The 24851-nt window shown below is 40.0% G+C and overlaps 1 protein-coding gene across 2 annotated transcripts in view; it reads left to right on the top strand.

Moving 5' to 3' along the window:
• The window catches only part of PIEZO2 (piezo type mechanosensitive ion channel component 2), a 462335-nt gene that overhangs the window by 255574 nt on the left and 181910 nt on the right, over nucleotides 1–24851 (top strand). For both annotated transcript variants that reach the window (XM_025365354.1, XM_025365353.1), the window contains exons 5-7: nucleotides 5443–5605; nucleotides 18729–18939; nucleotides 20349–20562. In XM_025365354.1, the coding sequence (XP_025221139.1) occupies nucleotides 5443–5605; nucleotides 18729–18939; nucleotides 20349–20562 (588 nt within the window). The remainder of the gene's footprint in view (nucleotides 1–5442; nucleotides 5606–18728; nucleotides 18940–20348; nucleotides 20563–24851) is intronic.

The following is a 24851-nucleotide window of genomic DNA, read 5'->3' as shown; positions in this document are numbered from 1 at the left end:
AAAAAAAAAAAAAAAGTAGCCGGGCGCGGTGGCGGCGCCTGTGGTCCCAGCTACTCGGGAGGCTGAGGCAGGAGAATGGCGGGAACCCGGGAGGCGGAGCTTGCAGTGAGCCAAGATGGCACCACTCACTCCAGCCTGGGCGACAGAGCGAGACTCCATCTCAAAAAAATAAATAAAAACTCATTGGTTTCCACAATCTGTAAGATGAGGAAATGGACTAGACTATTTCTAATTCTCATCCAGCTCCATAATTTCAATGACTGACTTAGTGAATGGATGGGTAGTTGGGCAATTAGATGAGGGAATGAAATGAGATGTTACCGACTTCCAAATTATTGAAGGCTTATTAAAAACTAAATGTATGGAGGTGTATGTATAATTATATATATATTAGAGCTTCCAAATTACTGATTCATTTCAAAGAGAAACAGAGACCAAGGAACATTCTGTAGCCCAGCACTTCCCAAAAGCTGCTCTTGCACACTAGCTCTGGAGCATGTAAGAGTCTCAGAAGAAACTTGTAAGAAATGGTTTCCGGGTCAAATAAATGTAATTGTTTTACTACAGAACTCCTCAAGTATTTTAGTATAATAGTATGCATTGTGAGTTTCTCACATTTACTGGACCAATGACTGTTTCTTTTTTCTCTTTTGTTTTGTTTTGTTTTGATGGACAGGATTTCTGAGGACTGGCATTCTGATGAATGTAGTTTAGTAAGCACCGAAGAAGGAAACATTATTGATAAGATGGTCTCCAAATGACATATCAGTCAGACTATGACCTGTTTATTGTGCATACTTTTCAAAAGTATCATTGTTTCTGCAATGGCAATATTATGAATGCACTGCTTTGTTAACTCAGCAAGCCAAGAGTAGTAGTTAATAGTTTAGCACCTCTATGGCTGAATGATTCCATTCTAAGTAGGGATTGCAGCCCAATTCTGGATTCGGTAGCTAAATTCTATCACAGCGGGTGGAGTGATTGCTTTAGCAAACTACATTCATTTATTTCCTTAATATATGTATGTTATAAAATGTCTCTGTTGGGACCAAGAAGCACAAAGCTGAGACTGTTGCCTCAAAGTGACTGTTTGCAAATTGGGGCTTAATGCAATCCACAGGTGGGAAAGGTATAAGACTCCGGCTTTCCTGCTCTGTCTGTTGTGGTGTAAGAAGCAGCGGAGGCCACAGCTGGAGTTCTTGTTACTTTAATTTAAGAAGTCTTTTTCTCTCGACTCTACTTGGATGGTGCTTTTCGTAAAATGACACAGTCAATTTGTTTTCCATGAAAGAGCTATGATAATCGATTGCCAAAAATCCACCTGAGTAGTACCAGCCTACTACTACTCCTGACCTCAGCCCCACACCAAAACAGCCCCCCAAGCCTGGCCTTTGTTCTTACTGGTCTCTTTTCTTGATCCTCATTTTTTCTCATTCCTTGATCCCCATTTTTTCCCATTCTAATAATATTAATTCTAGTTTACTCTTTTCAGTCAGGTTAGGTAGACTTTAAAAGTATATCATGAATCTCTGCAATTTTCCTATGATGAATTCATTCATCAGATTTCATTACTATAATATAAATGTAGTTTGGATGAAGCTCTCTTAAGTGGATTTTCTTACTCTTTCTCCAAATGAAAGGAATTTGCTATATTTTAAAACCTTTAACACAAGCATTTTTTAAAATGGGGTAAGAGTTTAGAGGCCATCTGTAAAAATGAAGCTGTCACAGGACATTCCCTCTTCCAGATCATTTTTTAAGTTGGTGTGTAATAATTGTAGATATTTTCGGGTACATGTGATATTTGATACATTCATACAATATAAAGTGATCAAATCAGGGTAATTGGGGTATCCATCACCTGAAACATTTACCATTTCTTTGTGCTGGGAATATTTTAAATCTTCTAACTATTTTGAAATATACAATAAACATTAATAATACAGTCATCCTACTGTGCTGTTGAACACTAGAACTTATTCCTTTTATATAACTCTATTTTTATTCTCATTAACCAACTGCTCCTCACTCCCCCTCCCTGCCATCCTTCTCAGCCTTTGGTAACCACCTCTCTGTGTTCTCTGCCTCGTGAGATCCACTTTTTTAGCTCAGACATATGAATGAGAACATTGTCTTTGTGTGTCTGACTTATTTCACTTAAAATAGTGACCTCTGGTTTCTTCCATGTTGCTGCAAATTACAGGATTTCATTCCTTTTTTATGGCTGAATAATATTCCATTGTGTATACAGCACATATTCTTGATCCATTTATCTGTTGATGGACACTCAAGTTGATTCCATATCTTGGCTATTGTGAATAGTGCCGCAGTAAACATGGAAGTGCGGATATCTCTTAGATATACTAATTTCCTTTCTTTTGAGCATATACCTAGCAGTGGGATTGCTGGATCATTTAGTAGTTCTATTTTTAAGTTTTTGAGGAACCTACATACTGTTTTCTATTGTGGCTACACTATTATACATTTCCACCAACAGTGTACAGGGGTTCCCCTTTCTCCACATCCTTGTCAGCACTTTTTTTTTTTTGTCTTTTTGATAATAACCATTCTAACTAGGGTGAGAGGATAACTCGTTGTGGTTTTAATTTGCATTTCCTTGACAATGAGTGATGTTGAGCATTTTTTTTACATAAGCTTTTGGGCTTTTAAGACATTTGTATGTCTTCTTTTGAGGAATGTCTATTTGAATCATTTGCCTGTTTTTATTTGGTTATTTATTTTTACTATTAGATTGTTTGAGCTTCTTATATATTCTGATGATTAATTCCTTTCAGCTGGATAGTTTGCAAATATTTTCTCCAATTATCTAGGTTGTCTTTCCTCTCTGTTGATTATTTCCTTTGCTGGGCAGAAAGTCTTTAGCTTGATATAATCCTGTTTGTCTACTTTTGCTTTTGTTGCCTGTGCTTTTGAGGTCTTACCCAAAAAAAACCTTTGTCCAGACTAATGTTCTGAAGTATTTCCACAGTGTTTTTTTCTAGTAGTTTCATATTTTCTTCTAGTACTTTCATAGTTTTCTTCTAGCAGTTTTCATGTGTTTTTCTAGTAGTTTCATAGTTTTGGGCTAGACCACTTTTTAAAGCAAATCTGATTAGATTGAAGATTGATTCCTAGGAGATCCTAGATTATAAGACTCTTTAATTAAGGTTTAATTTTTATGTATATTATAGTAACAAATACATGGAAACATTCTATTTATAACAGTTGTTGACTAGTTAAATAAATACTGTCTATCCATTAGTATGATGATATATAAAAATAAATGAGTTGTAAAAATGTTAGTGACATGTTAAATGAACAAATCAGCTTGCAAACCTTAGGTAAATAATGAACTTAGTTTTGTTAACTATAAATGTGCACATCCACGTATAGAAGGAAGATTGGAAAGGAAGGCCATGTGGATACGTACATGGGAAAGCGGTTGAAAGCATAAAAGTGAACGTAAGGAGAATGGAGTATAATTGTATTATCTATGTGGCTTTTGGGAAGTTAGATTGCCTTTTGAAGACTTAGTCTTTTCACATGTAAAAGGAAGATAATAATGCCTAACTCAATTGGATTAATTAATAATGTGTCTAAAGCTCTTAGCACGAAGTAACTGCTCAGTAAATGGTAGGTATTATCAATAACTTTTATTTTCAAAAATGTTAACAGTAGCTATTTCTAGATGCCAAAGTTCTTGCTATTTATTATTTTAAAATGTTTCCACCAAAATATATAATATATAATGTAAATGAATACAGTGCGTAATCACTTAAAGTGCATATGAATATATGTGCATATATATGTATGTATTTACATGGTATATTGCTCTATCTTTTGTTTCCCTTCCCTAAGTAAGTTATATCTCTGATAAACATTTTTTCAAAGGCTTAACCCTCCTTTGAAGTTCTATGCTTAATTTTTCCATGAATCGTCTCATCTTCCCCATAAGTTTTAATGCTGGTACGGACTCTTGACTCCTCTACCTGTATCTTCCGTATTTTAAATTCATTTTGTAAACTTAAGTCTGTATAACTTTTTCTTCATATCACCTAGTCATTTCATTAGGTTTTTTTCTTGTTACAGCTTGTTTTATATTATACGAGTGAGCAGAGAACATGCCAGGAATCGCTCTTCATGTGGCTTTTAATAATAGTAATAGGTACTGTGGTTACAGCGCTACACAGCGCTATAGCACTGCAAGCCCAGTCGCTCAGTGTTGCAAAGGCACACAGGGCAGGCGTCTAGCACTGGATGAGGGACGTGGCTGGCCTGTGTCGTGTGCTGAATGGTGTGAGAAGTCTACCAGTGGCTATTAAGCTCTGGTGTCTTGCAGCAGAGTGAGCTTAGCCAGAACACATTTCAGCTGAAGTGATGTGTGCTGGCCAGCTATGCTGGCAACTCAATATACTGCCTCTCATTCCCATTTTCATTACCCCTGGACGCCTCCCAAAATCACAGATGGTGTTTGTATTACCTTCCCAGACAGATCTCTCCTCCTTTTCCAGTTGAAGCCCTTTCTACTCTTCACTTCACCTCTGGCCTTTGCTGCCTGCTATATTATTAAATATAGTTGTTTCAGGATCTCAGTTATAACAAAAATGCCCTATATGTGTGAAAATTATCTAAATGTCAATTGATGCTGCTCTTCTCAAAATGTAGGCTTAGTGAAAATATGTGTTTCATTCTTTACAAAGAACTTTCACAAACATTATTTCATATATACGTATTTATATTTTCTTCTGAAACCATGGCCTAGTATCTCTCGTCACTTGAACAAAATAAGGAAGGCAAATAGTATTACTTCTTCAGCACAGCAGAACAGATGGCTGTGAGACGCCCCCAGTAGGATGCAGCTACTAAGTTTCAGACCTGGACTTGAACTCAAATCTTCTAAGTTCAGTGTTGCTTCTCTGGGATTAAAAGAAAAAATGTACTGGATCCACCTTTCTTGGAACAATACAGAAGACAAAATCAACCAAGTACACAAAATAATGAAGAGGTCCTGGATTCCAGGATTACTTTAATATTTTCTCTATTTTCCTTGTATCTCTGACTTATATCAAAAGTAAAATATCTTCTAGCTGCTAGTATGTATGTAGTTTTAGACTGCTTCAGCTAGATTGCAAACAACTGCATTTGTACTGGACATGTGGTTTACCTAACAAAAACATAGTCCATTAGGGTGTTTTAGGAGTGAGAATTGGTTCAAGAGTTCTTTATAATATTTCTGAAACTCCAGGGAACACTGGAATCTTCCTGAATGTGTAGATTTTGTGAGACACTGAAGTCAATAAAAAGCTTTCTTGTACCTTTTAGGGAGAAACTGAGCATCTTTTATTTTAAATCATTAAGAAGACCAAAACATCCTATAAGGCAGTTTAACCGTAGAAATATAAGAACTAAATTTTCTCCCCTCCCCTTTTTTTTCCTTTGTAGCTTAAAGGGAGCTGATGCTGGCAATGGGATCAGAGTGTTTGTACCTGACATCGGGATGTTCATTGCTAGTCTGACCATCTGGCTTCTCTGTAGAAACATTGTTCAGAAACCTGTGACAGACGAAGCAGCACAGAGTAACCTGGAGTTTGAAAATCAAGAATTGGTAAATCCAACTCCATGTCTCTTCCTTGTTTGATTTCTGAGGACCTTCACCCTTAATGAGTTGAAGAACTATGATAATAACAGCTGAGCATGCAGAGCACGTTATGATTCACAGTGCTTGACATAAACGTTTACTGTCACATTGCGTGACACCCTTGTGCAGTCTCAGTGGGCAGACACTCTGGTCCACACCTTAGCAATGAGAAGACAGGCTCAGGGGTGTTCATAGGTAAGGGCCAGGCTTTGACCCACCACCCCAAACTATCACGTGATATTATCTCGGAGGCTCACCGTGCAAAGTCATACATAGTGTTATGGTTCAATTGGTCTGGGTACCTTAGTTATTGCAGAATATTTAAAGAAGTAACATCTGGTAGTTTTAGGGGAAAAAATGAATTCCTCCTTGCAGGGCAGCTTTCCAGTCTGTGCATCTTGTCCTGCTCAGTGGAGTGGTGTTAACTTGGCGTGCTTTGATCAAGTTGTTTTAAAGCACTCCAAGGGGGAAAAACATACATATTTGGAAAAGTGTGAGAATTTTAGAAAGGTAAAAATAATGAATGAAATGTATGTTTGCTGGCTGGTTGAAACGTTTCAGGAGTAACTGCTGAATTGGAAGCTTGTCCTATTTTCGTCCTTGGGTATGAGAGCTGTCAGACGGCTCTCACACTGCCCGCTGACCAGCCTCAGGACACTGTTAATGTTCTAATAACTGTACTTTGTTAGGTGAGGTTAGGTGACATCAATTTAAAAAGTAATTAATTTATTAGTGGAAAGATAACATTTATAAAGGAAAAAGTGATGAAAAATATTTGATTTGGACATTTGATGCAAAACACTTGCAAGTACTAAATGTTTTCAGTCATAAGCTTTGGCAAGATATTAAACTTGTAAAAACTGAAGTTAATTGAAGTTACTTATATTAAGAATGTTAACCACTAAGGCATTGAGGGAGGAAAATTCTCACTTATGGAAAATGATTTATGTGGTTCACAAGAAAGCAGACAATTGCCTTGTATGCTTATTTAAAAAACAATAAAGGGGGGATATAATTCAATAAACCTATGTAAACTAGAAATGATATTGTCTAGCCAGGCATGGTGGCTCAGACCTGTAATGCCAGCACCTTGGGAGGCCCAGGTGGACAGAACTCCTGAGGTCAGGAGTTCGAGACCAGCCTGGCTAACATGGTGAAACCCTGTCTCTACTAAAAATACAAAGATTAGCTGAGCATGATGGTGTGTGCCTGTAATTCTAGCTACTCAGGAAGCTGAGGCAGGAGAATCACTTGAATTCAGGAGGTGGAGGTTGCAGTGAGCCGAGAAAGCCGAGATCGTACCACTGCACTCCAGTCTGGGTGACAGAGCGAGACTCTGTCTTTAAAAATGTATATATTGTCTACAATTCTTATGGGTAAAAGATGTGCAATCACCTTGCTTATCAATATTCTGCTATTTTTAAGGCAAATGTTAAAATGATGCTTGGTGTAACAGTAATTATAGTAAAGTCAAAGTCGCTACTAGCCGCTTACATCTTACTTTCAAGACTTGATACCGTAAGGCATGCATTACCGTCCTAAAAATGGAAGGGTGCATTTTCTTCTTGTTGATATTACAATTGTAAGACAGAGGATTTAAATTTTGACTGTTTTTTACATTTACAGTTTGAAAATGACTTTATTTAAATAATCTTTACCAAAATTTGCCTAAGTTTGGGGAAAGTAAACCAGTAACTCAGATTCTTCAGTTTGGGTATTTTTTATTTTTATTATTTATAAAGGCAAGTTTTTGTTTGTTTGTTTTTCTTTTTTTTTTTTTAACTTAAGTTCTGGGATGCATGTGCAGAAAGTGCAGGTTTGTTACATAGATATACATGTGCCATGGTGCTTTGCTGGAACCAACAACCCGTCATCCAGATTTCAAGCCCTGCATGCATTATTATTCTCATAAATAGTAGCTATAGAAGGAGGGGAAAGGATAATTATTGAAAATTGAGTGGACTTAGCAGTCAGACATGTAGGCCGCCTAGTATATGATGCTGAGACAATTGTTTATTCTCTTTCTTCTTCTACAAAAGAGAGACACTAATACTATATCACCTAGTAGTTGTGAATGCTAAATAAAATTTCTTTAAAAAAGCACCTGCCACAGTGCCTGCTCATTTTGCTTGCTTAGATAAATTGCTATTTGCTCTGCTCATTTTGTCCTTCTCCAATCTGAGAGGTAGTAGAGCAATTTCAAATTCCAATGTTCCTCTTAGAATTATTGAAACTTAAATGGGAAGATATTTTGATGCCAACCCACTCTGTAAAAGAATCTCTTCTGTGCCATTCATAACGGATAGCCATGAATGGTTTGTTTTAAGAAGAAAAAGCTTCTTATAAAAAGAACTTATGTGACCAAGGACAAATGCTGTTTGCCATAGGACTAACAAAGCCTACGCTGATCAACAAAAAGCGTGGCTGTGAAGTGCCATACATCTGATGAAGAAAAGAACACAATGCGGTCACATGGGTTAATGCTAAAGTCACATTTTCTTCCTGATTTCAGTTTTCAGCGATAGATTTAGGATACTTCACTTCCATTTGAAATTTGCTTGAATATGTAAGCCTTATGTATTATTAATCACATTATTTAAAGATAATAATAAGATGGACAGATACTCTAAACATTGTTTATTAGGGACATTGAAAATACTAAATGTCATAATAACAGCATTATTTTCCTTCTCAGTTACATTTGTTTGGGGCTATTTTAGATAAATGATTTTATTCTTTTCTCACGTTCCAGCCCATCAGGTAGCCCAGGAGGAACAGGGGGGTGGGTGAATCTTCTGAGATTAATTCACAACGAAAAATTGCTTCCATGTGACAATCTGGACTTGAATCTGAAAGGAATAAAAGTACCTGGCCAAAATCAGCAGGGGATTTATTTTATTTTTGACACCACAACATATTTCCTGCTGCTTATAAATCTTGGAGTTTGCACTCTGGAATGTTTGGTTTTTAAGGATACTGAAAGAACAGAGTTTGCTGGCATTATTTCTTCTTTCATTTATCTCAATGGAGAAATGGCAGGATTAATCCACTGGTGCCTGTGAGAATTCCTTTTCAAAAGCAGTGTTGTTTTAAAGCAGCAACTAATCCCTGGGGAAGACTTTTGGGTCTTCTGTAATCTTCACTGATTTGATAAGGCTCGAGTTTGGTGTTTTAAAGGTGTTCACAAATCCAAGGAGTCCCCATAAAACTCCCAGTGGAAGTGGAGATGGCAGTGCAGTGGGAGCCTGTGCCTTGCTCCTGCATTTTACTGAGAGCCGACTTCAGCAAGGAAACCCTTCTCCTGAAATGTCGTCAAAGGTTATTTCTCAACTGACACATTTGTGGTCTTGTCCATTTGTTCATTTTAATTCAGAAGCAGATCTATAAATCAATCATAACTGGGAGAAAGGTTCCTGATCTGAAATCTTAAATAAGAAGAGTTGTATTATGAAGATTAAATTGAGTAGAAAAGAGTCATTTACATAATAAAACAATATATCATTTCATCAAACTGACATTATCTTGTATAATCCTATACTTACAACTTTTTCTAGCTATTACATGAGATTTGAGGCCTTATTTTTTAAATAGTATTTTAATGTATTATTAAGCCACATTTCTGATAAGTCAAATGCTTATTCAAATAGGAACTGCAGTCGTGACTTAGCCTGTGTAAAGAGGCATCTTCTTAATAGAGTGACAAGTCAAATATGAAGGATAAAAATAATATTTCATTATAAGTTATCCCCATCTGCTAAAAATTCAGGGATGCAACATTAAGTCCTGCTAATGTTATTTGGAAATTTATTCTGAACCCTGAAAGATTTTGCACCCTGCTTTCTAATTCCTAGTGTCCATTAGCCTGTCACAGCATCTACATTCTAGCACATGACATGACCAAATGGGCTGTGCTTCAAGTCTCAACTCAGGTTAAGTTGCTGTTTTTTTTAAAGAGCAAGAGACAAAGAAGGAGAGAAATCAATCATTTTATTGTCTTCTAATTAGGCTTTCAACATCTGCTCAGTTCTAGCCTGAGATTTAGTCCAAAGTCTCCAGCTTTAAATTTTCTGGATCCTGTTTCTTCAAGCACACAGACATGATCATTTGAAACATGGAACCATTCAGAATGGTAAGAAGCTGAACGGCTGCCCAGTTGCCTTGCAAACTTTGCACTTCATGACTTAGTGTGAATGAAAAGCCTTCTTTGTGGTTGTCCTAAAGGCTGTCACTGCCACTCTTAGTGGTAAAGTGGGTTACTCCCTTTGCTGGTCCTTAAGGTCACTTTCAGAAACTGGGCAAAACTGCCTGTCATACATACCTCAAAATGCCAGCCATTTGGTCTGTCTTCTTGGGGTAAAACACATTCACAATTTGGACAAAGCTTTTAATCTTAGTAGTTTCAGATACCATTAGTTTAAACAGAAGAGATGATTTTTTTATTGGAGGAAGTCATGGAACTATTTATTATCTTCTGGAAACTTTTGGTATTTATCACAGGCTAGTTAACTTTGAGTCCATGACTGACTTTATTCCCCCAGAGTCTTCCAGCCACATCCCTGGTCACCAGGTGAGAGCATAGATGCCCACTCATCCTGTCCTCTCATACCAGCACACCTGTGGAGCAGGCCCTTGGGACAGTCAGTGAGAGCCACCTTCATTGCGTAGAAAGGCGGCCAAACGTGGTGGCTCACACCTAAAATTCCAGCACTTTGGGAGGCCAAGGTGGGCAGATCACGAGGTCAGGATATCGAGACCATCCTGGTTGACATAGTGAAACCCTGTCTCCTGTCTCTACTAAAAATACAAAAAATTAGCCAGGTGTGGTGGCATGCGCCTTTGGTCTCACCTACTCAGGAGGCTGAGGCAGGAGATTCGCTTGAACCTGGGAGGCAGAGGTTGCCAGTGAGCTGAGGTCGCACCACTGCACTCCATCCTGGGTGAGACAGAGTGGGACTCTGTCTCAAAAAAAAAAAAAAAAAAAAGGCAGGGATATTATTGTTGACAATATGTTCATTGAGTGGACATTGCCTAGCATGGACTCGAATATACAACTCGTAATAAAAATGATTTAAAGAATTAGCAAAGAGGAAATCAACTAAAGTATCTTTAAACTGTTAAAACGAAATGATTCCAGATTAATCTTCATTTTTATTTCGCCCATTTGTTAATTAATTTAGCAACATTGAACAGCATGTACCTCTTCTCTGCCTTTTTCAAAGAATCAAAGCTCCAAAAATGCCTTTCACCTTTAACAATATTTTTAGATCAATATTTTTACAACTTATTGGAATATGTTGTTCTGTCTTTGCAGCATTTGATAGGTGATTTCATGCATTTGAATTGCAAATAACCACAAATACCCACATGAGAAACTTGTGTGAGGCAATTGCAGAGCCCCTGTGTCCCTTTCTTGGGGGTAGATTAGGGCTGAGATGAGAGGAACCACAGTCCCACCCCTCATGCCATCTGTCCCAACTCCAGAGAACCTGCATCACTCAAGGAATCCCAGTCACCTCTTTGTACTTCTTTCCTCCTTTAAATTGTAAATACCCTCGGAATAGAATTTTCACCCACTTTATGTAAATAAGTTCCCCATATTGCTTTGAAAATATTGGTCATATGTCTGGGAGCAGGAGACACAGCTCCTTCCCCTACCTCCACTCCTCCTTCCCACTGACTTCCTCATCAAGGTTAATAGAAGCTCCATCTACCCAGATGCTCGAGTCAGAAACACTGATGCGACATGGATTTCTTGGGGCCTTTGTCTGTCACTACCAATAAATCTTTTGAATTCTACCTTCAAATTCTGTCTGAAATCAGTCCACTTTTCTCTGCTCACTGCCACAATCCTCACCAAGCAGCCATGCCTCTCAGCGAGGCCTGAAAATATGTTCTAAATGGATCTCCCCACTTCCAGCTTCCTTTCTTACCCTATCCAATTGATACTGCACACAGCATCTGGATTATTCTTGTAAAATTAAAATTAAATTATGCCACTTCCCTAGGTAAAACACTTCTTTGGTTTCCCTTTAACCTAGAATAAAATTCAGTCTCTTGACCTTGATGCTCACGCCTCTGCATGGTTTGGCCACATCCTACCTTCATGTCCTCACCCTGTGCTTTTGCCCCACTCCCTCACTGTGCAGTACCCACCCTGCCCTTCTCTCTGTGTCTGGATGGGGTAAGCTGTCTTCCTGCTGGATCTCTTCCAGGCAGTTCATTCTCATGTAGATGTCTTCTCATTCTTGTCCTTCTGGACTCTGCTGTACAGTTTGCTCTTGTGCAGATGCTTTTCTCCCCACTCCTGTCTTTCTGGGGCTCTGCTATGTAGTTCACTCTTGTGCAAATGCTCTTCTCCTCACTCTTGTCTTTCTGGGGTTCTGCTCTGCAGTTCACTCTTGCATGGATGCTCTTCTCCCCACTCTTGTCCTTCTGGGGGCTGTGCTGTGTACTTCACTCTTGCACAGATGCTCTTCTCATTCTTGTCCTTCCAAGGTTCTGCTGTTCAGTTTATTCCTGAACAGCAGATACTCTTCTCCATCTTGTCTTTCTGGAGCTCTGCTGTGTAGTTTGCCCTTGCATGGATGCTCTTGTCCCCACTCTTGCCCTTCTGGGGCTTTGCCAGGGCACACTGATATGTAGGTGAACCGCTGTTGATTGACCATTTCTTGGTAGGGCTTCAGAGAAGGATGCTTTTTTTTAAATCTATGGGCATCTTTATTTATTCAGTATATCTTTACCGAGAGCCTACTATGTGCCAGGATAAGCAAAAACTAATATTTAACAGGAAATATTTTTTGTTAATATTTAAGCCATTTAATTTAAAGGACAGCTGACAAAAAGGACAGTTTGTCCTTCCCTGTCCTTTATTAAACTTCCATTGCTTTGTAGATGGTGGTTGAAAGCAACATCTACGCACTCATTTTTCCAAATGAAATAGGGACTGCTTAAGCTGATCTTATGAGTTTGGAAAAATAATCTTCCCAAAACAAATCTAGCAGCAGAATAAAATATTTGCTTTATCCATTAAATGCTATCACGTTAGGCTTGCATAAGGTACACAATAGCATTCAAACACATCTATCTTTTTTTCTCTCGCTTCTTCCTTTCACAAGGGAACCCTGGGGATGAAATTCGTCTTCTGCAGTGAGTCACAACTCTTGTCTTCTCCTTCCTCTGGCTCTTGTATTGAGATGAATCCATTCTGTTAAAATAAATTGTTAACTTTTAATAATAAACAATGAACAAACAACTGATGACACTTCAGAAAAATGCTCCTTTTGCCTCCCAGATCTTTTGACTCATTATATGTGACTTTGATACACTTCTATAGAAATGTTTTTAAAAGCTTGGTTTTAACCACGAAGAAGAAAAAAAAATGGATTAAGCTGCACGAAAAGCTCTGCTCTGACGTCCAAAGCTTGACTGAAACCTAAAGGAGGTTCCAGAGATAATTTACTTCAATCTATTTTCCACATAAGGGGGTCTGCTAAGATATGATTCAAACAAAATATTTTCAGATTATGCCTATTCAGCTGAGCCCTTGTGGAGAATTCATTGATCAGTGGTTGCCAATGTCAGCCAGGGCATGGATTCTGCAGGGGCTGCTTTTGATCACCACAGAGAGTACTTTTATCATACAGATTCCTGGAATTCATTCCCATAATTTCTGATTTAGTAAGTTTGAGGTTGAGCCTGGTCATCTGCCCTCTTAAAGGTTGTCAGGTAATCCTTAGGATTTATTCCAACCCAGTTGGATTTTTACAGTGCTTGGGAGTAATGAAACATGGATGTTTGGTTCCTACAAAAAGTGATTTATTGTGTTTTCTTTGTCCAAAATTGAGTGGAAATCGTGGCGGATGCTATGGCTTAATGGAACCAGTGCTGCTGTAGAGTGAGAGGGTGTTATGGGATGAGATGCAGAGATACAAAGGTTTAGATCCCGTCTCATTGTGGGATGAGAGCTTTGTGTTTAGGCCCTTATTCAGGGCCCTCACAGAGAAGAGGCTGGCCTTGTATAAAGTTGATTCCATAGTACCTAGAGCTTCCTTATGTGCAATGAGAGAGCCTACACTAATACATGTTATCAAATGTTGAAATCAGTAACTTTTATCTGTCATGTTTTCCAGTATTCTATTATTTTTATTTTATTTTATTTTATTTTTTTGAGATTGAGTCTCATTCTGTCGCCTAGGCTGGAGTGCAGCAGAGTGATCTCAGCTCACTGCAACCTCCGCCTCCTGGGTTCCAGTGATTCTTTTGCCTCAGCCTCCTGAGTAGCTAGGATTACAAGCGTGCACCACCATGCGCAGATAATTTTTGTATTTTTAGTAGAGACAAGAGTTTCACCAAGTTGTCCATGCTGGTCTTGAACTCCTAACTTCAGGTGATCCACCTGCCTCGGCCTCCCAAGGTGCTGGGATTATGGCATGAACCACTGTGCCTGCCCAACTATTTTGAAATATACATTAATAACTACAGTCACCAGGCAGTACAATAGATCCCCCAAAATCGTTCTTCATATCTAAGTGAAATTTTGTACCCTTTGAATCAGCATCTCTCCTTTCCAGGTCCCTGGCCTCCTTCCCCAGCCTCTGGTAACTACTGCTCTACCCTCTACTTCTATCAGTGCAACTTCTTTAGATTCCACGTATAAGTGAGATCATGCCATATTTGTCTTTCTGTGCCTGACTTATTTCAATTAGCATATTCTTCTTTAGATTTATGCATGTTGTTGCAAATAACAAGATTTCCTGTTGAAATCATAAACTTTTAAAGAGGCGAGATAAACGACTTAAATGTCTTTAAATAAGTGTTAGATTTTGACATAGTCAATAATCTGTGTAATCATTTATTTGACTTTTTAAACTGTAAAGAGTTTATTTTGTCTTCAGTTTCTAAGATGACTCAGGAACCAGGGAAGTTAAATCTTTATTTACAGCCTTTCCTCCTCCTTAGCGTCAAGGGCAGATTGAAGTTTTGTTCCACTGCAGGGACAGCTTACAGCTCCAGCAAGCAAGACTGCCTGTTAGTAAACAGGCGAGAGTGAGTCCATTCTCTTTCAGAGGTTCAGTGTTTATACTTCAGCAGACTTGGGGGGAAAAAGCCTGCCTGTTAATAAGCCAGCCTGACATGACTAATGGCAGTTCTGGTCCTGACCTACCAGGACAGTAGGGGCTCACAGAGTCTAACCCGTCTCGCTCTTGGCTCTCAGCTTGGCAAATCTGAAAAGTATTTTCGACTGACAGCCCCAGGGATTTCTGTATAAAAATGCTGAAAAACCTAAAGTACAGTGGTAAGTTTATAAAAATCACAAAGGCCCAGTCCTTCCTAAGACAGGTCAGGGAAATGCATTTGTATAACCTCACAAAGGCATCTTGATTTCAGAGATTTCTATTTGATTTAATCTACATCCGTGGCAATTCTATAATTGAATAAGAACGCATTTATTATGAAAGTCACAAGTGTGTTTCTGACTGTGACCCAGGCGGCCCTGGCTATGTTTTTCCTTTTGCTTCTTTTTCAAGTGCAGTGACTAAAGATTTTGGCCAAACTTCCTTCCTAGAGGGAGATTTTAATGGGTTGCTCACCTGTTGTGATGGGGAAAGAAGCAACAGATGCCTGATGAGCAGGTCGTTTGTGTGTTGACGGTGGTGTGCGTGTCCTGGCAATAGCTCCGGTGGGTGGATTTCTTTGTGGGGAGATGGAGTAAGCTGAATGGAAGGGCTGCCCTGGGCCGTAGGAGCTGGAGAGGGCATCCTAAGGAGTGGGAACAGCCTGTCCCACAGCAAAGAGGCAAAGAGAGCCTGTGGATTCCGGGTTCTGCTGGTCATTTCTTGCAAGGAATGCTGACAGGCAAGGAGATGGCATAGACCTGGGAAGGCAGAGTGGTCTCAGGGGCAGCAGCACCTGGAGGAGGGCCATGCTTGTATTCCCTCCAGGTAACCTCATCAGGCTACTGACCTTTAAACCATCATACGCTGGCGAATTCCAAAAAGCCCTCTTCAGCTCCCGCCCCTCTCCAACGCTCCGGATTCCTATACTAGCTGTCTGCTGGATGCCTCCAAGAAGAATGCCTGAATGGGGCCTCCGAAGTGAATTTTCAGAACAGAAATGTGGACTCTCAGTCTCCAGTCTGCCTCCCTCCTGTCTGTCCTCCCTAGACAAAAATAGAGGAGCCACCCTGATTATCATCTATCCCTCCTCCCCACTTTAAACTTTCTAGCTGGTCCTACTAATCTGACCTCCAAAACAGACTCCAAAGACAGGATTTTTACTTTAGCCCCACCTCTCCCTCCCCTGTCCTCCAGCACAGCCATCACCTCCCTGCTGCTTCCTCCCTCTGCGCCGCCCCAGGAGCAACTAGAGTTATGTGACAAAGCAAATCATGTGTGCCTCTCATTAGATGGAGTGGCTGCAGATCAAAGACTGATTCGAGTAGGTTCAAGAGAAATTAGATATGGATGCATTTTTACTGTAAATGGAGTGGTGAGTCTAGCCCACTCTTCTGGAGTGTTTCACCTTAAGAGACAAATGTGGGTTGAAAGGGTGTGTTTCTTTAAGGTGAGACGGTAAGGCGCCTTTGCCTGTTAACAGGGGTGATCCAGCAGAAAGAAAGCACATTGTGATGCAGGAGAGAGACCCAGGGTGGCTGGGCTGTTCTCTCCCTGGTGTCCTCAGCAGATGGGATGCAGTCATCGTGGCTGGAGCACATGCAGCTTGTCTTGTTGCAGGAGGAAGGCAGAGTGTGTGCATGGCAGGCCAGCTGCAGTTGGGTGGTCTGACGTACTGGCTGGAGCTGGCAGCTCCTCTCTGGGAGCAGTAGAAAGCAAGGTCATCCTCTGAGAATGAGGTGGGAATTGTTCTGTAGGGAAGTGGAAGTGGCCACGGGCCTGGGGACACTTACCCTCTTTCTGCACATACCACCAAGCCTTGGACCAGCTCTTTCCTCCACCTGGAATGCACTTTGCCAGGACTTTCACAGGGCTGGTAACTTTGTGACATTCAGATCTTAGCTTAAATGTCACCTCCTCAGAGAGGCTTTCCTTAACCTCTGAATTGGAAACAGCCACCCAGTTAATCACTTTCACATCACCCTATTCGACCTCCCTGAATAGCATTCATTACTGTGAGATATTTAGCTGGTTAATATTTTACTTGTTTACCTGTTTATTGCTATATCACTTCCTATAGATGGTAGGACACACTAGGCCCTGTATGGATAGAAAAATCTTATTGATTGAGCGTGAGATGTTCCTCTTGCTCCAGAAAAAAATATACAAATATGTCATGATGAAATACAGTGGAGTCAAGTTGAAGTGGCCCAGGATTAAATCCCTGTGTGTGTGTGTGTGTGTAGGTGGCTGGAGGGCTGGCGGGGTGCATCCTGTAGCCTTGGCTCATCAATAGTCAACTCAAGTCACTCACCATGTGTACTCTCCTGGGCACACGAAAGGCCTGAGTCCTGAAGGCCACTTTACGCTTAACTAAAACCTGGCACTGGCCCTCCAGTCCCTGCCTTCCTTCCGTGAACTTGGTCATAGTAAGAGGTCAGACACCATCAGTGAGTATTAAGTAAATATCAGAACTAAATATATCAAAAAAGAACCATCAAAAATGGGAACATGGAGAGGCCAGACCCTACTCTTTAAGTCTTAAATAGATGCCTGAACTGGGCTTAACAATTCTTCTTAGGTTTGTGAGATTAAAGATATGAAGTCTGTCGGCCTAGGGAAAAATGCACACGCTAAGTTTCATGCATCTCAAACAGACTCCTTTTGGCTTAACGTGATGGCTTTATTTATGATTTCTTTTTTTCTTTTCTTTTCTTTTTTTTTTTGAGACGAAGTCTCGCCAGGCAGGAGTGCAGTGGCGCAATCTTGGCTCACTGCAACCTCCGCCTCCCAGGTTCAAGCGATTTTCTCCTGCCTCAGCCTCCTGAGTAGCTAGGACTACAGGCATGTGCCACCACGTTCAGCTAATTTTTTGTATTTTTAGTAGAGATGAGGTTTCACCCTGCTGGCCAGGATGGTCTTGATCTCTTGACCTCGTGATCCAGCTGCCTCAGCCTCTCAAAGTGCTGGGATTACAGGCGTGAGCCACCGCACCCAGCCCCTTATGATTTCTTGAAAAAAAGAAAAAGAAAAAGTCGTAACCCTTCTAGGGAAATATTCTAATTAGCCGAAAAATTTTTCCCATTTATTCTTTTTTTTTTTTTTTTTTTTTTTTTTTGTATTTTTAGTAGAGACAGGGTTTCACCGTGTTAGCCAGGATGGTCTCAATCACCTGGCCTCGTGATCCGCCTGCCTCAGCCTCCCAAAGTGCTGAGATTACAGGCATAAGCCACCATGCCCAGCCCCCCATTTATTCTTTAAACGCAAAACGAACAAGCAAAAATGCCTTAGCATACCCAGTTTAAAATAATACATGGAAATATGCATATGTTCTGGTACATGTGTTAACTCCCTAAATCTCTGCTTAAAGCACTAAGGTGCTGAGCTGCCCAGGCTTGAACCAGCATATCATTCTCTAAAACGGTAAGATAGGAAGCAGCTCTATATGTAGCCAAGAAGCCCAGGACCACTCATTCTTCCATGGTCAGGAAATGTGGAAATAGCGAACAAAGATAAACTTAGAAAAAACCAGAATTTCCTAAACACTGATTGGGCTCACGCTTTCAGTCAAAGCCATGGATACTTTTATCAAACTTCCTATCACCTTGTTGGCCAACTCTGTAAATTTGAAGACCCAAACCCAGATTGATCTAAACCAAACTTGTTAATAGAGGTTTCAGACAGTTTCTTCTTTGCCTATAAAAAAAATAAGCACAAATAGGGAACGTGACATGTTATTAGGGACCCTATAATTGTGATGTTTCCTGTTTATGTTTACTTCTTCAAGAAAGATCAAAGTTACTTGGGCTTATACAGGGATTATCAGAGACCTGAGGGGAATGAACTGGTTGTCTTCCTTTTTTTCCTGATCTGTGAAATTCACCACATTGTTGACCCATGAATTAGAAGCTCTGTAATCTGCTCTCTAGATAGGCAGGTTCCTGGACTTGAGTGTTTCCTGTTTGTCCTTTATTTAGGCTGGAGGAGAAAAAATTGATTCAGAAGAGGCACTGATCTACGAAGAGGATTTAGACGGAGGAGATGGTGTTGAAGGCGAGTTGGAAGAAAGCACGAGGTTAAAAATGTTCCGCAGGCTTGCCTGTGTGGCCTCTAAGCTCAAAGAGTTCATTGGCAACATGATCACCACTGCTGGGAAAGTGGTTGTTACCATCTTACTGGGCTCCTCGGGTGAGTGTCTCTCACACTGGCGGCACGTGGTAAAAGGCACAAGCAGTGCTTTGGTGATTGAGAGAAATGGTTGAAGAAGAAATGAAGGAAACGATCTGTTCCACCACACGAAAATAATAACTGTAGCTCTTGTAAAACTGGCCACATGTGCAAACCACACAAAATAATTTTTCCTGGTTAGTTCTAGTTTTGATGTTTTTAGATGGTTTCTGTTAACCTCTGCAAAATAATCTTTTTCTATGTATGCTAAGCGACTGCATTTTCTAGGTTTAGATTAGAATAACAACAATCCTCTTCCTTAGAGCTTTGGAATGGTGACCTGCTGCAATTAACAATGTGCGTGTTCCCATCACAAGCCATATTGTAGGTTCTAGAGGTCTGTCTGCTTACATGAGTCCATAGTCACCTTAATATAACTCTCCAGGATAGACTATTTTTCTTCCTAAGTTAGATTGTAATCTTCCAGCACAGACGCTCACTTCCTTTAAACTTTGGCGTTGGACCACTTATTCCATAATAATGTTATCTTGATCTTTTCCCTCCTTCCATTCCACTGCTTACCACTGCTCCGGAGCTACGGAAGGCATATTAGAGTAGACTCAAGCAAACTGCAAAGCTGCAGCAGCTTAGCTGTTTTTTAATAGGGGGAAAAATGGGGGGAAAGACAGTAGAATTTCTCAAGAAATAAACCACAACATTTTAATGAGGAGTCATTTCAAAATGCCCAATAAAATAGTCTCTTTTTGCCTTAAGGTGCTGGCTTTATTTATGATTTCTTAAAAACCCTTTTAAAGGAGTTATTGGCCAGGAGCAGTGGCTCATACCTGTAATCCCAGCCCTTTGGAAGGCCAAGGAGGGAGGATTACTTGAACCCAGGAGTTCAAGACCAACCTGGGCAATATGGCAAAACCCCATCTCTACAAAACATAAAATAAAATAAGCAGGGCACAGTGAGAGTTTAATTGGCCAGGACGTACTAGGTGACTAAAAAAAAAAAGTAGTAAATTATTATAAAGAAAATGGTTTCAGGAAAGGTTGAAACAGACATACAGGTACATGAATTCTTGAAAATTTGGGAGAAGTAGAAAGATGGAAACAGGCAAGTAAATATGCAAATGCTACTGGTATGAAAAGTAGACATTTACTTAGTTCACATGCCACAGGTGGAATTTTTTAAATCATCTGGTATATCTTTGTATTTATAGTTATCCTTTCATATATGACTTTTTCACAATAAATATAGCCTTAATTTTTATTATATAAATCAAATATGATTTTTAAAACTTACTATTTTAAAATACCTAAAAACACTTGAAGGAAATTCACATAATTTCAAATAGTTATATTCACTGAATGATAAATGAATTTCCAGTTCTACCTGACTTTCTGATTACGTTTCTTTTCCTTAGGTATGATGTTGCCGTCTTTGACATCATCTGTGTATTTTTTTGTATTTTTGGGTCTGTGCACCTGGTGGTCCTGGTGCCGGACGTTCGACCCATTGCTGTTCAGCTGCCTCTGTGTTCTGCTGGCTATTTTCACTGCTGGACATTTGATTGGACTTTATTTATACCAGTTCCAATTCTTTCAAGAAGCAGTTCCACCCAGTGACTACTACGCAAGGTAAGAGAAATCTTTATGGCATTTCAAGGAGAGGTTGTCCCCCCATGCCTTTGGGAACTTGGTTTGGCACTGTTAATTTACAGGGTTATTCTTGATGGCAGGCAATTGCTGTGTTAAGCAGATTCTGTGGGGGTGGGTGAGGCAGTCTAGCACTTTCATTGTATTGGATGACACAGTCTGGAAGGAGGACAGTGGTCTCCTCAGATGGAGATGCTGCCGAGATGCAGGAGGACAGGGAGCTGTCATGTGCAGGAATGAAACAGACCCAGAGTCTCAGCCAGGGAAGAAGATCAGGAAAAACATTTTACACCGAAGAACAGTAAGGATATGCCACAGCATCCGGCTAGAAAGACGTCTCACGGCCCGATATACGAGAACAAACTGAGCATCAGAAACAATAACTAATTGTAAAAAACTTAAAAATAAAAGCCCCAGCCTGGGCAACATGGTGAAACCCCGTATCTACAGAAAATTAGCTGGGCAAGAGGGCGCACACCTGTGGTCTCAGCTACTCAGGAGGCTGAGGTGGGAGGGTCACCCGAGCCTGGGAGGTCAAGGCTGCAGTGAGCCATGATCACACCACTGCACTCCCGCCTGGGTGAGAGTGAGCCCCTGTCTCCAAATAAATAAATGAGAAAATACATAAGTCTCCGGTATGAGAGAGAAAGGGAGAGAGAAACATCGAATACTTTGCTTCAGTTGGAGATGAGTATTACACCAAATCCTTACTATGAAAATGAGAATTAAAGGTAAAGAATCCAGCATTTACTCTGACTTTTAATAAGTCATTCTCAGTGAATAAGAGAAAATTCCTGCATGCAGGATGATGTTAGATAATGACAGGCAAAGGATTAACAGAATTAGAGAATTACTGTTCATCAATCCTTAATGATATGTTCTATTATGTCCACACCTGAAATAATTACTATAAAAGTTGTGGTGGTTGCACAATGACAAAGTAGAACCTTGTTGATGCTTGCTAATTGCAAAGAAAAAATAACATATTTACAACGTGTGATCAGTATCTTGAGGAATTGACTGAAATCAGCGTTATCAAAAATGAGATAGCTCAACATTTCACACCTCTCAGTGTGATGCAACAGATGAAATATACAGCATCATATTGTTAAGACTTTTGACCTAACCTCCCATTTACAGAAAGTATAAAGGCTAGGAAACAATTTAAATAGCTCCACAAGAAAACAATCAAAAGAATTCAAAATGTGGATTCTGCAAGGCAAATGAATGGGTCTTAAAAAAAAAAAAAAAAATCAGCATGAAAAAGAAGTCTGCATAGGGCGGGGTCGGTGGCTCACGCCTGTAATCCCAGCACTTTGGGAGGCTGAGGCGGGCGGATCACGAGGTGGGGAGATCAAGACCATCCTGGCTAACACGGTGAAACCCCATCTCTACTAAAAATACAAAAAATTAGCCGGGCATGGTGGTGGGCGCCTGTAGTCCCAGCTATTTGGGAGGCTGAGACAGGAGAATGGCGTGAACCCGGGAGGTGGAGCTTGCAGTGAGCCGAGCTCACCCCACTGCACTCCAGCCTGAGCGACAGAGCGACACTCTCTCTCAAAAACAAACAAACAAAAAAAAGTCTGCATAGAGAGTGGAGGCAGCAACTGTCTAGAGGAGAACAGTAGATACTTAAAAGTGTGTGAAGCACAGCTGTAGATCAGATCCTGGTGCAACAACAAATTCTTAAAACGTATTTTGGGGGGTTCAATCAGAGAAATTTCAGTGTTCACTGGGTATTAATTGATACCATAGAATTATTGCTGATTTATTAGGTGTATGATGGTTTTGTGGGTAGACAGAAAAATGCTATTATTTTGGGAGATACATGGTGAGTTATTTAGAGATGTGCCATGATGTTTGCAACTTAAAAATGGTTTAACAACAAACATAATAGATTGATAGATACATGCATACATAGATATATACATAGGAATAGTTAACAGAGAGAAGACAAAATTATTTAAACTAGGTGATCAGTATAGGGTTATCCATTGTCCTATTTGAACTTTTCTTTGTGTAAGGAAAGGTTCATAATTGACAGTTCCAGAAAAAAGGGAACAGAAATAGTAATGTTAGCAGTGAAACATATCTGAGTCTCGCAGCACCAAAGTATGTTGCTGGCCACGAATTCCCATGGATCTGCTGCAGTTTCAATTTTTGCTTTCTTAGAAAAATGAATTCTACTGAGGTGCATAAGGCAGGAGAGACTGAGGCAAGTTTTGGAGCAGGAATGGGTGAAAATGTATTTAAAAGCTTTAGAGCAGGAATGAAAGGAAGTGAAGTCCACTTAGAAGCGGGCTAAGCAGGCGACTTGAAAAATCGAGTGCACGGTTTGACCTTTGACTGGGGTTTTATACATTGGCATGTTCCAGGGTCTTTGGTCCCTTTTCCCTTGATTCTTCGCTGGGGGTGGGCTGTCTGCATGCACAGTGGCCTGCCAGCCCTTGGGGGGCGCTGCACGTGCAGTCCGTTTGCTGGAGTTGTGCGCATGCTCACTTGAAGCGCTCTGCCCTCCCGTCAAATGCTCCTACAAGGTCGCGTGCCAGTTAAACGCTGCCATTTTACCTCTTACTGCGCATGCTCGAGTCCACTCACTCAACTCCCGAAGTCTTATCGGGAAGCTGCTGATCACCAGTTTTGTTTTGTTTTTCTGTATCTTGGGAGACTGCCGTTCCCGGGCCCCCAGCTGCAACCAATTATTATTTTAGAGACACAGTGTAACAACCTCCTGACCATCGCCTTGTGGTCTCCTGACGTTCCCGGTTGGTGGGTGGGGGTGCCCTCTCCTGCCCCACTTACTTGACCACTTACTTGCTTGACCACTTACCTACTGTAACAGTAGAAGAGGGTGTGAGCGTTAGGTGAAGACGGTGCCAGAATTCTCTGCTGTGCCTCTGGGTGGTAATGTAGTGCTTTTTGTCTTCTTGTTGAGAAATGAGGAACCTGCAGTTTAAAAGAACATGAATAATATTACTATACCAGCAATACAGGTTTGCATCCTTCTTTCAAAAGATCATAATGTGGTTTTAACGTGACAGTAAATTATAAAGACAAAATGGGTGAGAGGGCCCAGTGGCCTTGCTTTGATTGATTTATGTGTAAAATTTGGCCATGGTAAAACTAGTTATGGCTGACTGTGTCTATACAGTGCTAACACAGAGAGAGAGAGAGAGAGAGAGAGAGAGCGCGCGAGCGCTTAAGAGAGCTGTTCAGTCAAATCCTTTAAGACCACTTAAATTCAGTTAAAATAAGTTGGTGCTGGACATACGCATCCACACCCACACACACACACCCACCTCATTCTAAATCCAGTTGGCTCAGCTGATTGTATTAGCCTGGCAACTGGAGAAGTGCAATTCAGTCTAATAAGAGAAGAATTTTGTATAGACACAGTAAAACTGAGGAACCTTTTTAATAGTGCATATTCACATAATACTTACTTTAGACAGAAGTGAATAAATGCTAAATTTCAGTGCAGACATTATTTCTAGACTAAATTAATGCTTTCTTAGTTTCCTTTAAACATTTGATTTTTGGTTTGTTGAACACATACAGCAAAAAGTTTTGTACTGCTGAAAGAACTCCCTTTTAGAGGATGACTTAATTGAAAATGTAAATATCCTCTGTAGGACAGAAGTTTTTTGGTTTTGGGGTTATTCTTTCCACTGGCTTAAGGATCTTTTATGCCATCTAGCGGCTGAGGGTAGAAAATACAAATAATATTCAGAACTACCTCGAAAATGCTAGACCAGGCAAACTTTCTCTGTAAAGCTTAGGAAATATTTAAGGCTTTGAGAACCATATGCTGTTTGTCACAATTCTTTCAAGAAGTCATTATAATGTGAAATCAGCTGGGCATGATATAAAAAAATGACCATGGCTGTGTTCCAATAAAACTATGAACACAGAAATTGACATTTCGTATTCCTTTTACATTAATGAAATTTTTTTTTTATTTTTCCCCAACCATTTAAAAATGTAAAAACCATTATTACCTCATAAATGGCACCAAAACAGGCACTGAACCACACTTGGCCCAGGGGCTATAATTTGTCTTCTTATGGTACAGATAATAACAGTTCTAATAGTGTAATAACATCATATTTGCTCTTCATTTCAATTGTCATAAACGTAAAATTATAATGTATTACTGACATTTCAGTACATCATCCCCTTAACAGTTTAAAAGGTCTGTTACTATAATCTCATAGAGTAAGTCATTGGTCATTGGAACTTAAGTTGCTTATCAGAGAATAGAAAATGTGAGC

This window comes from Theropithecus gelada, chromosome 18, assembly GCF_003255815.1.
Source record: "Theropithecus gelada isolate Dixy chromosome 18, Tgel_1.0, whole genome shotgun sequence".
NCBI classification, from domain to species: domain Eukaryota; kingdom Metazoa; phylum Chordata; class Mammalia; order Primates; family Cercopithecidae; genus Theropithecus; species Theropithecus gelada.
The sequence above is the reverse complement of the archived record's forward strand: the minus strand, read 5'-3'. Positions and strand labels throughout refer to the sequence as shown.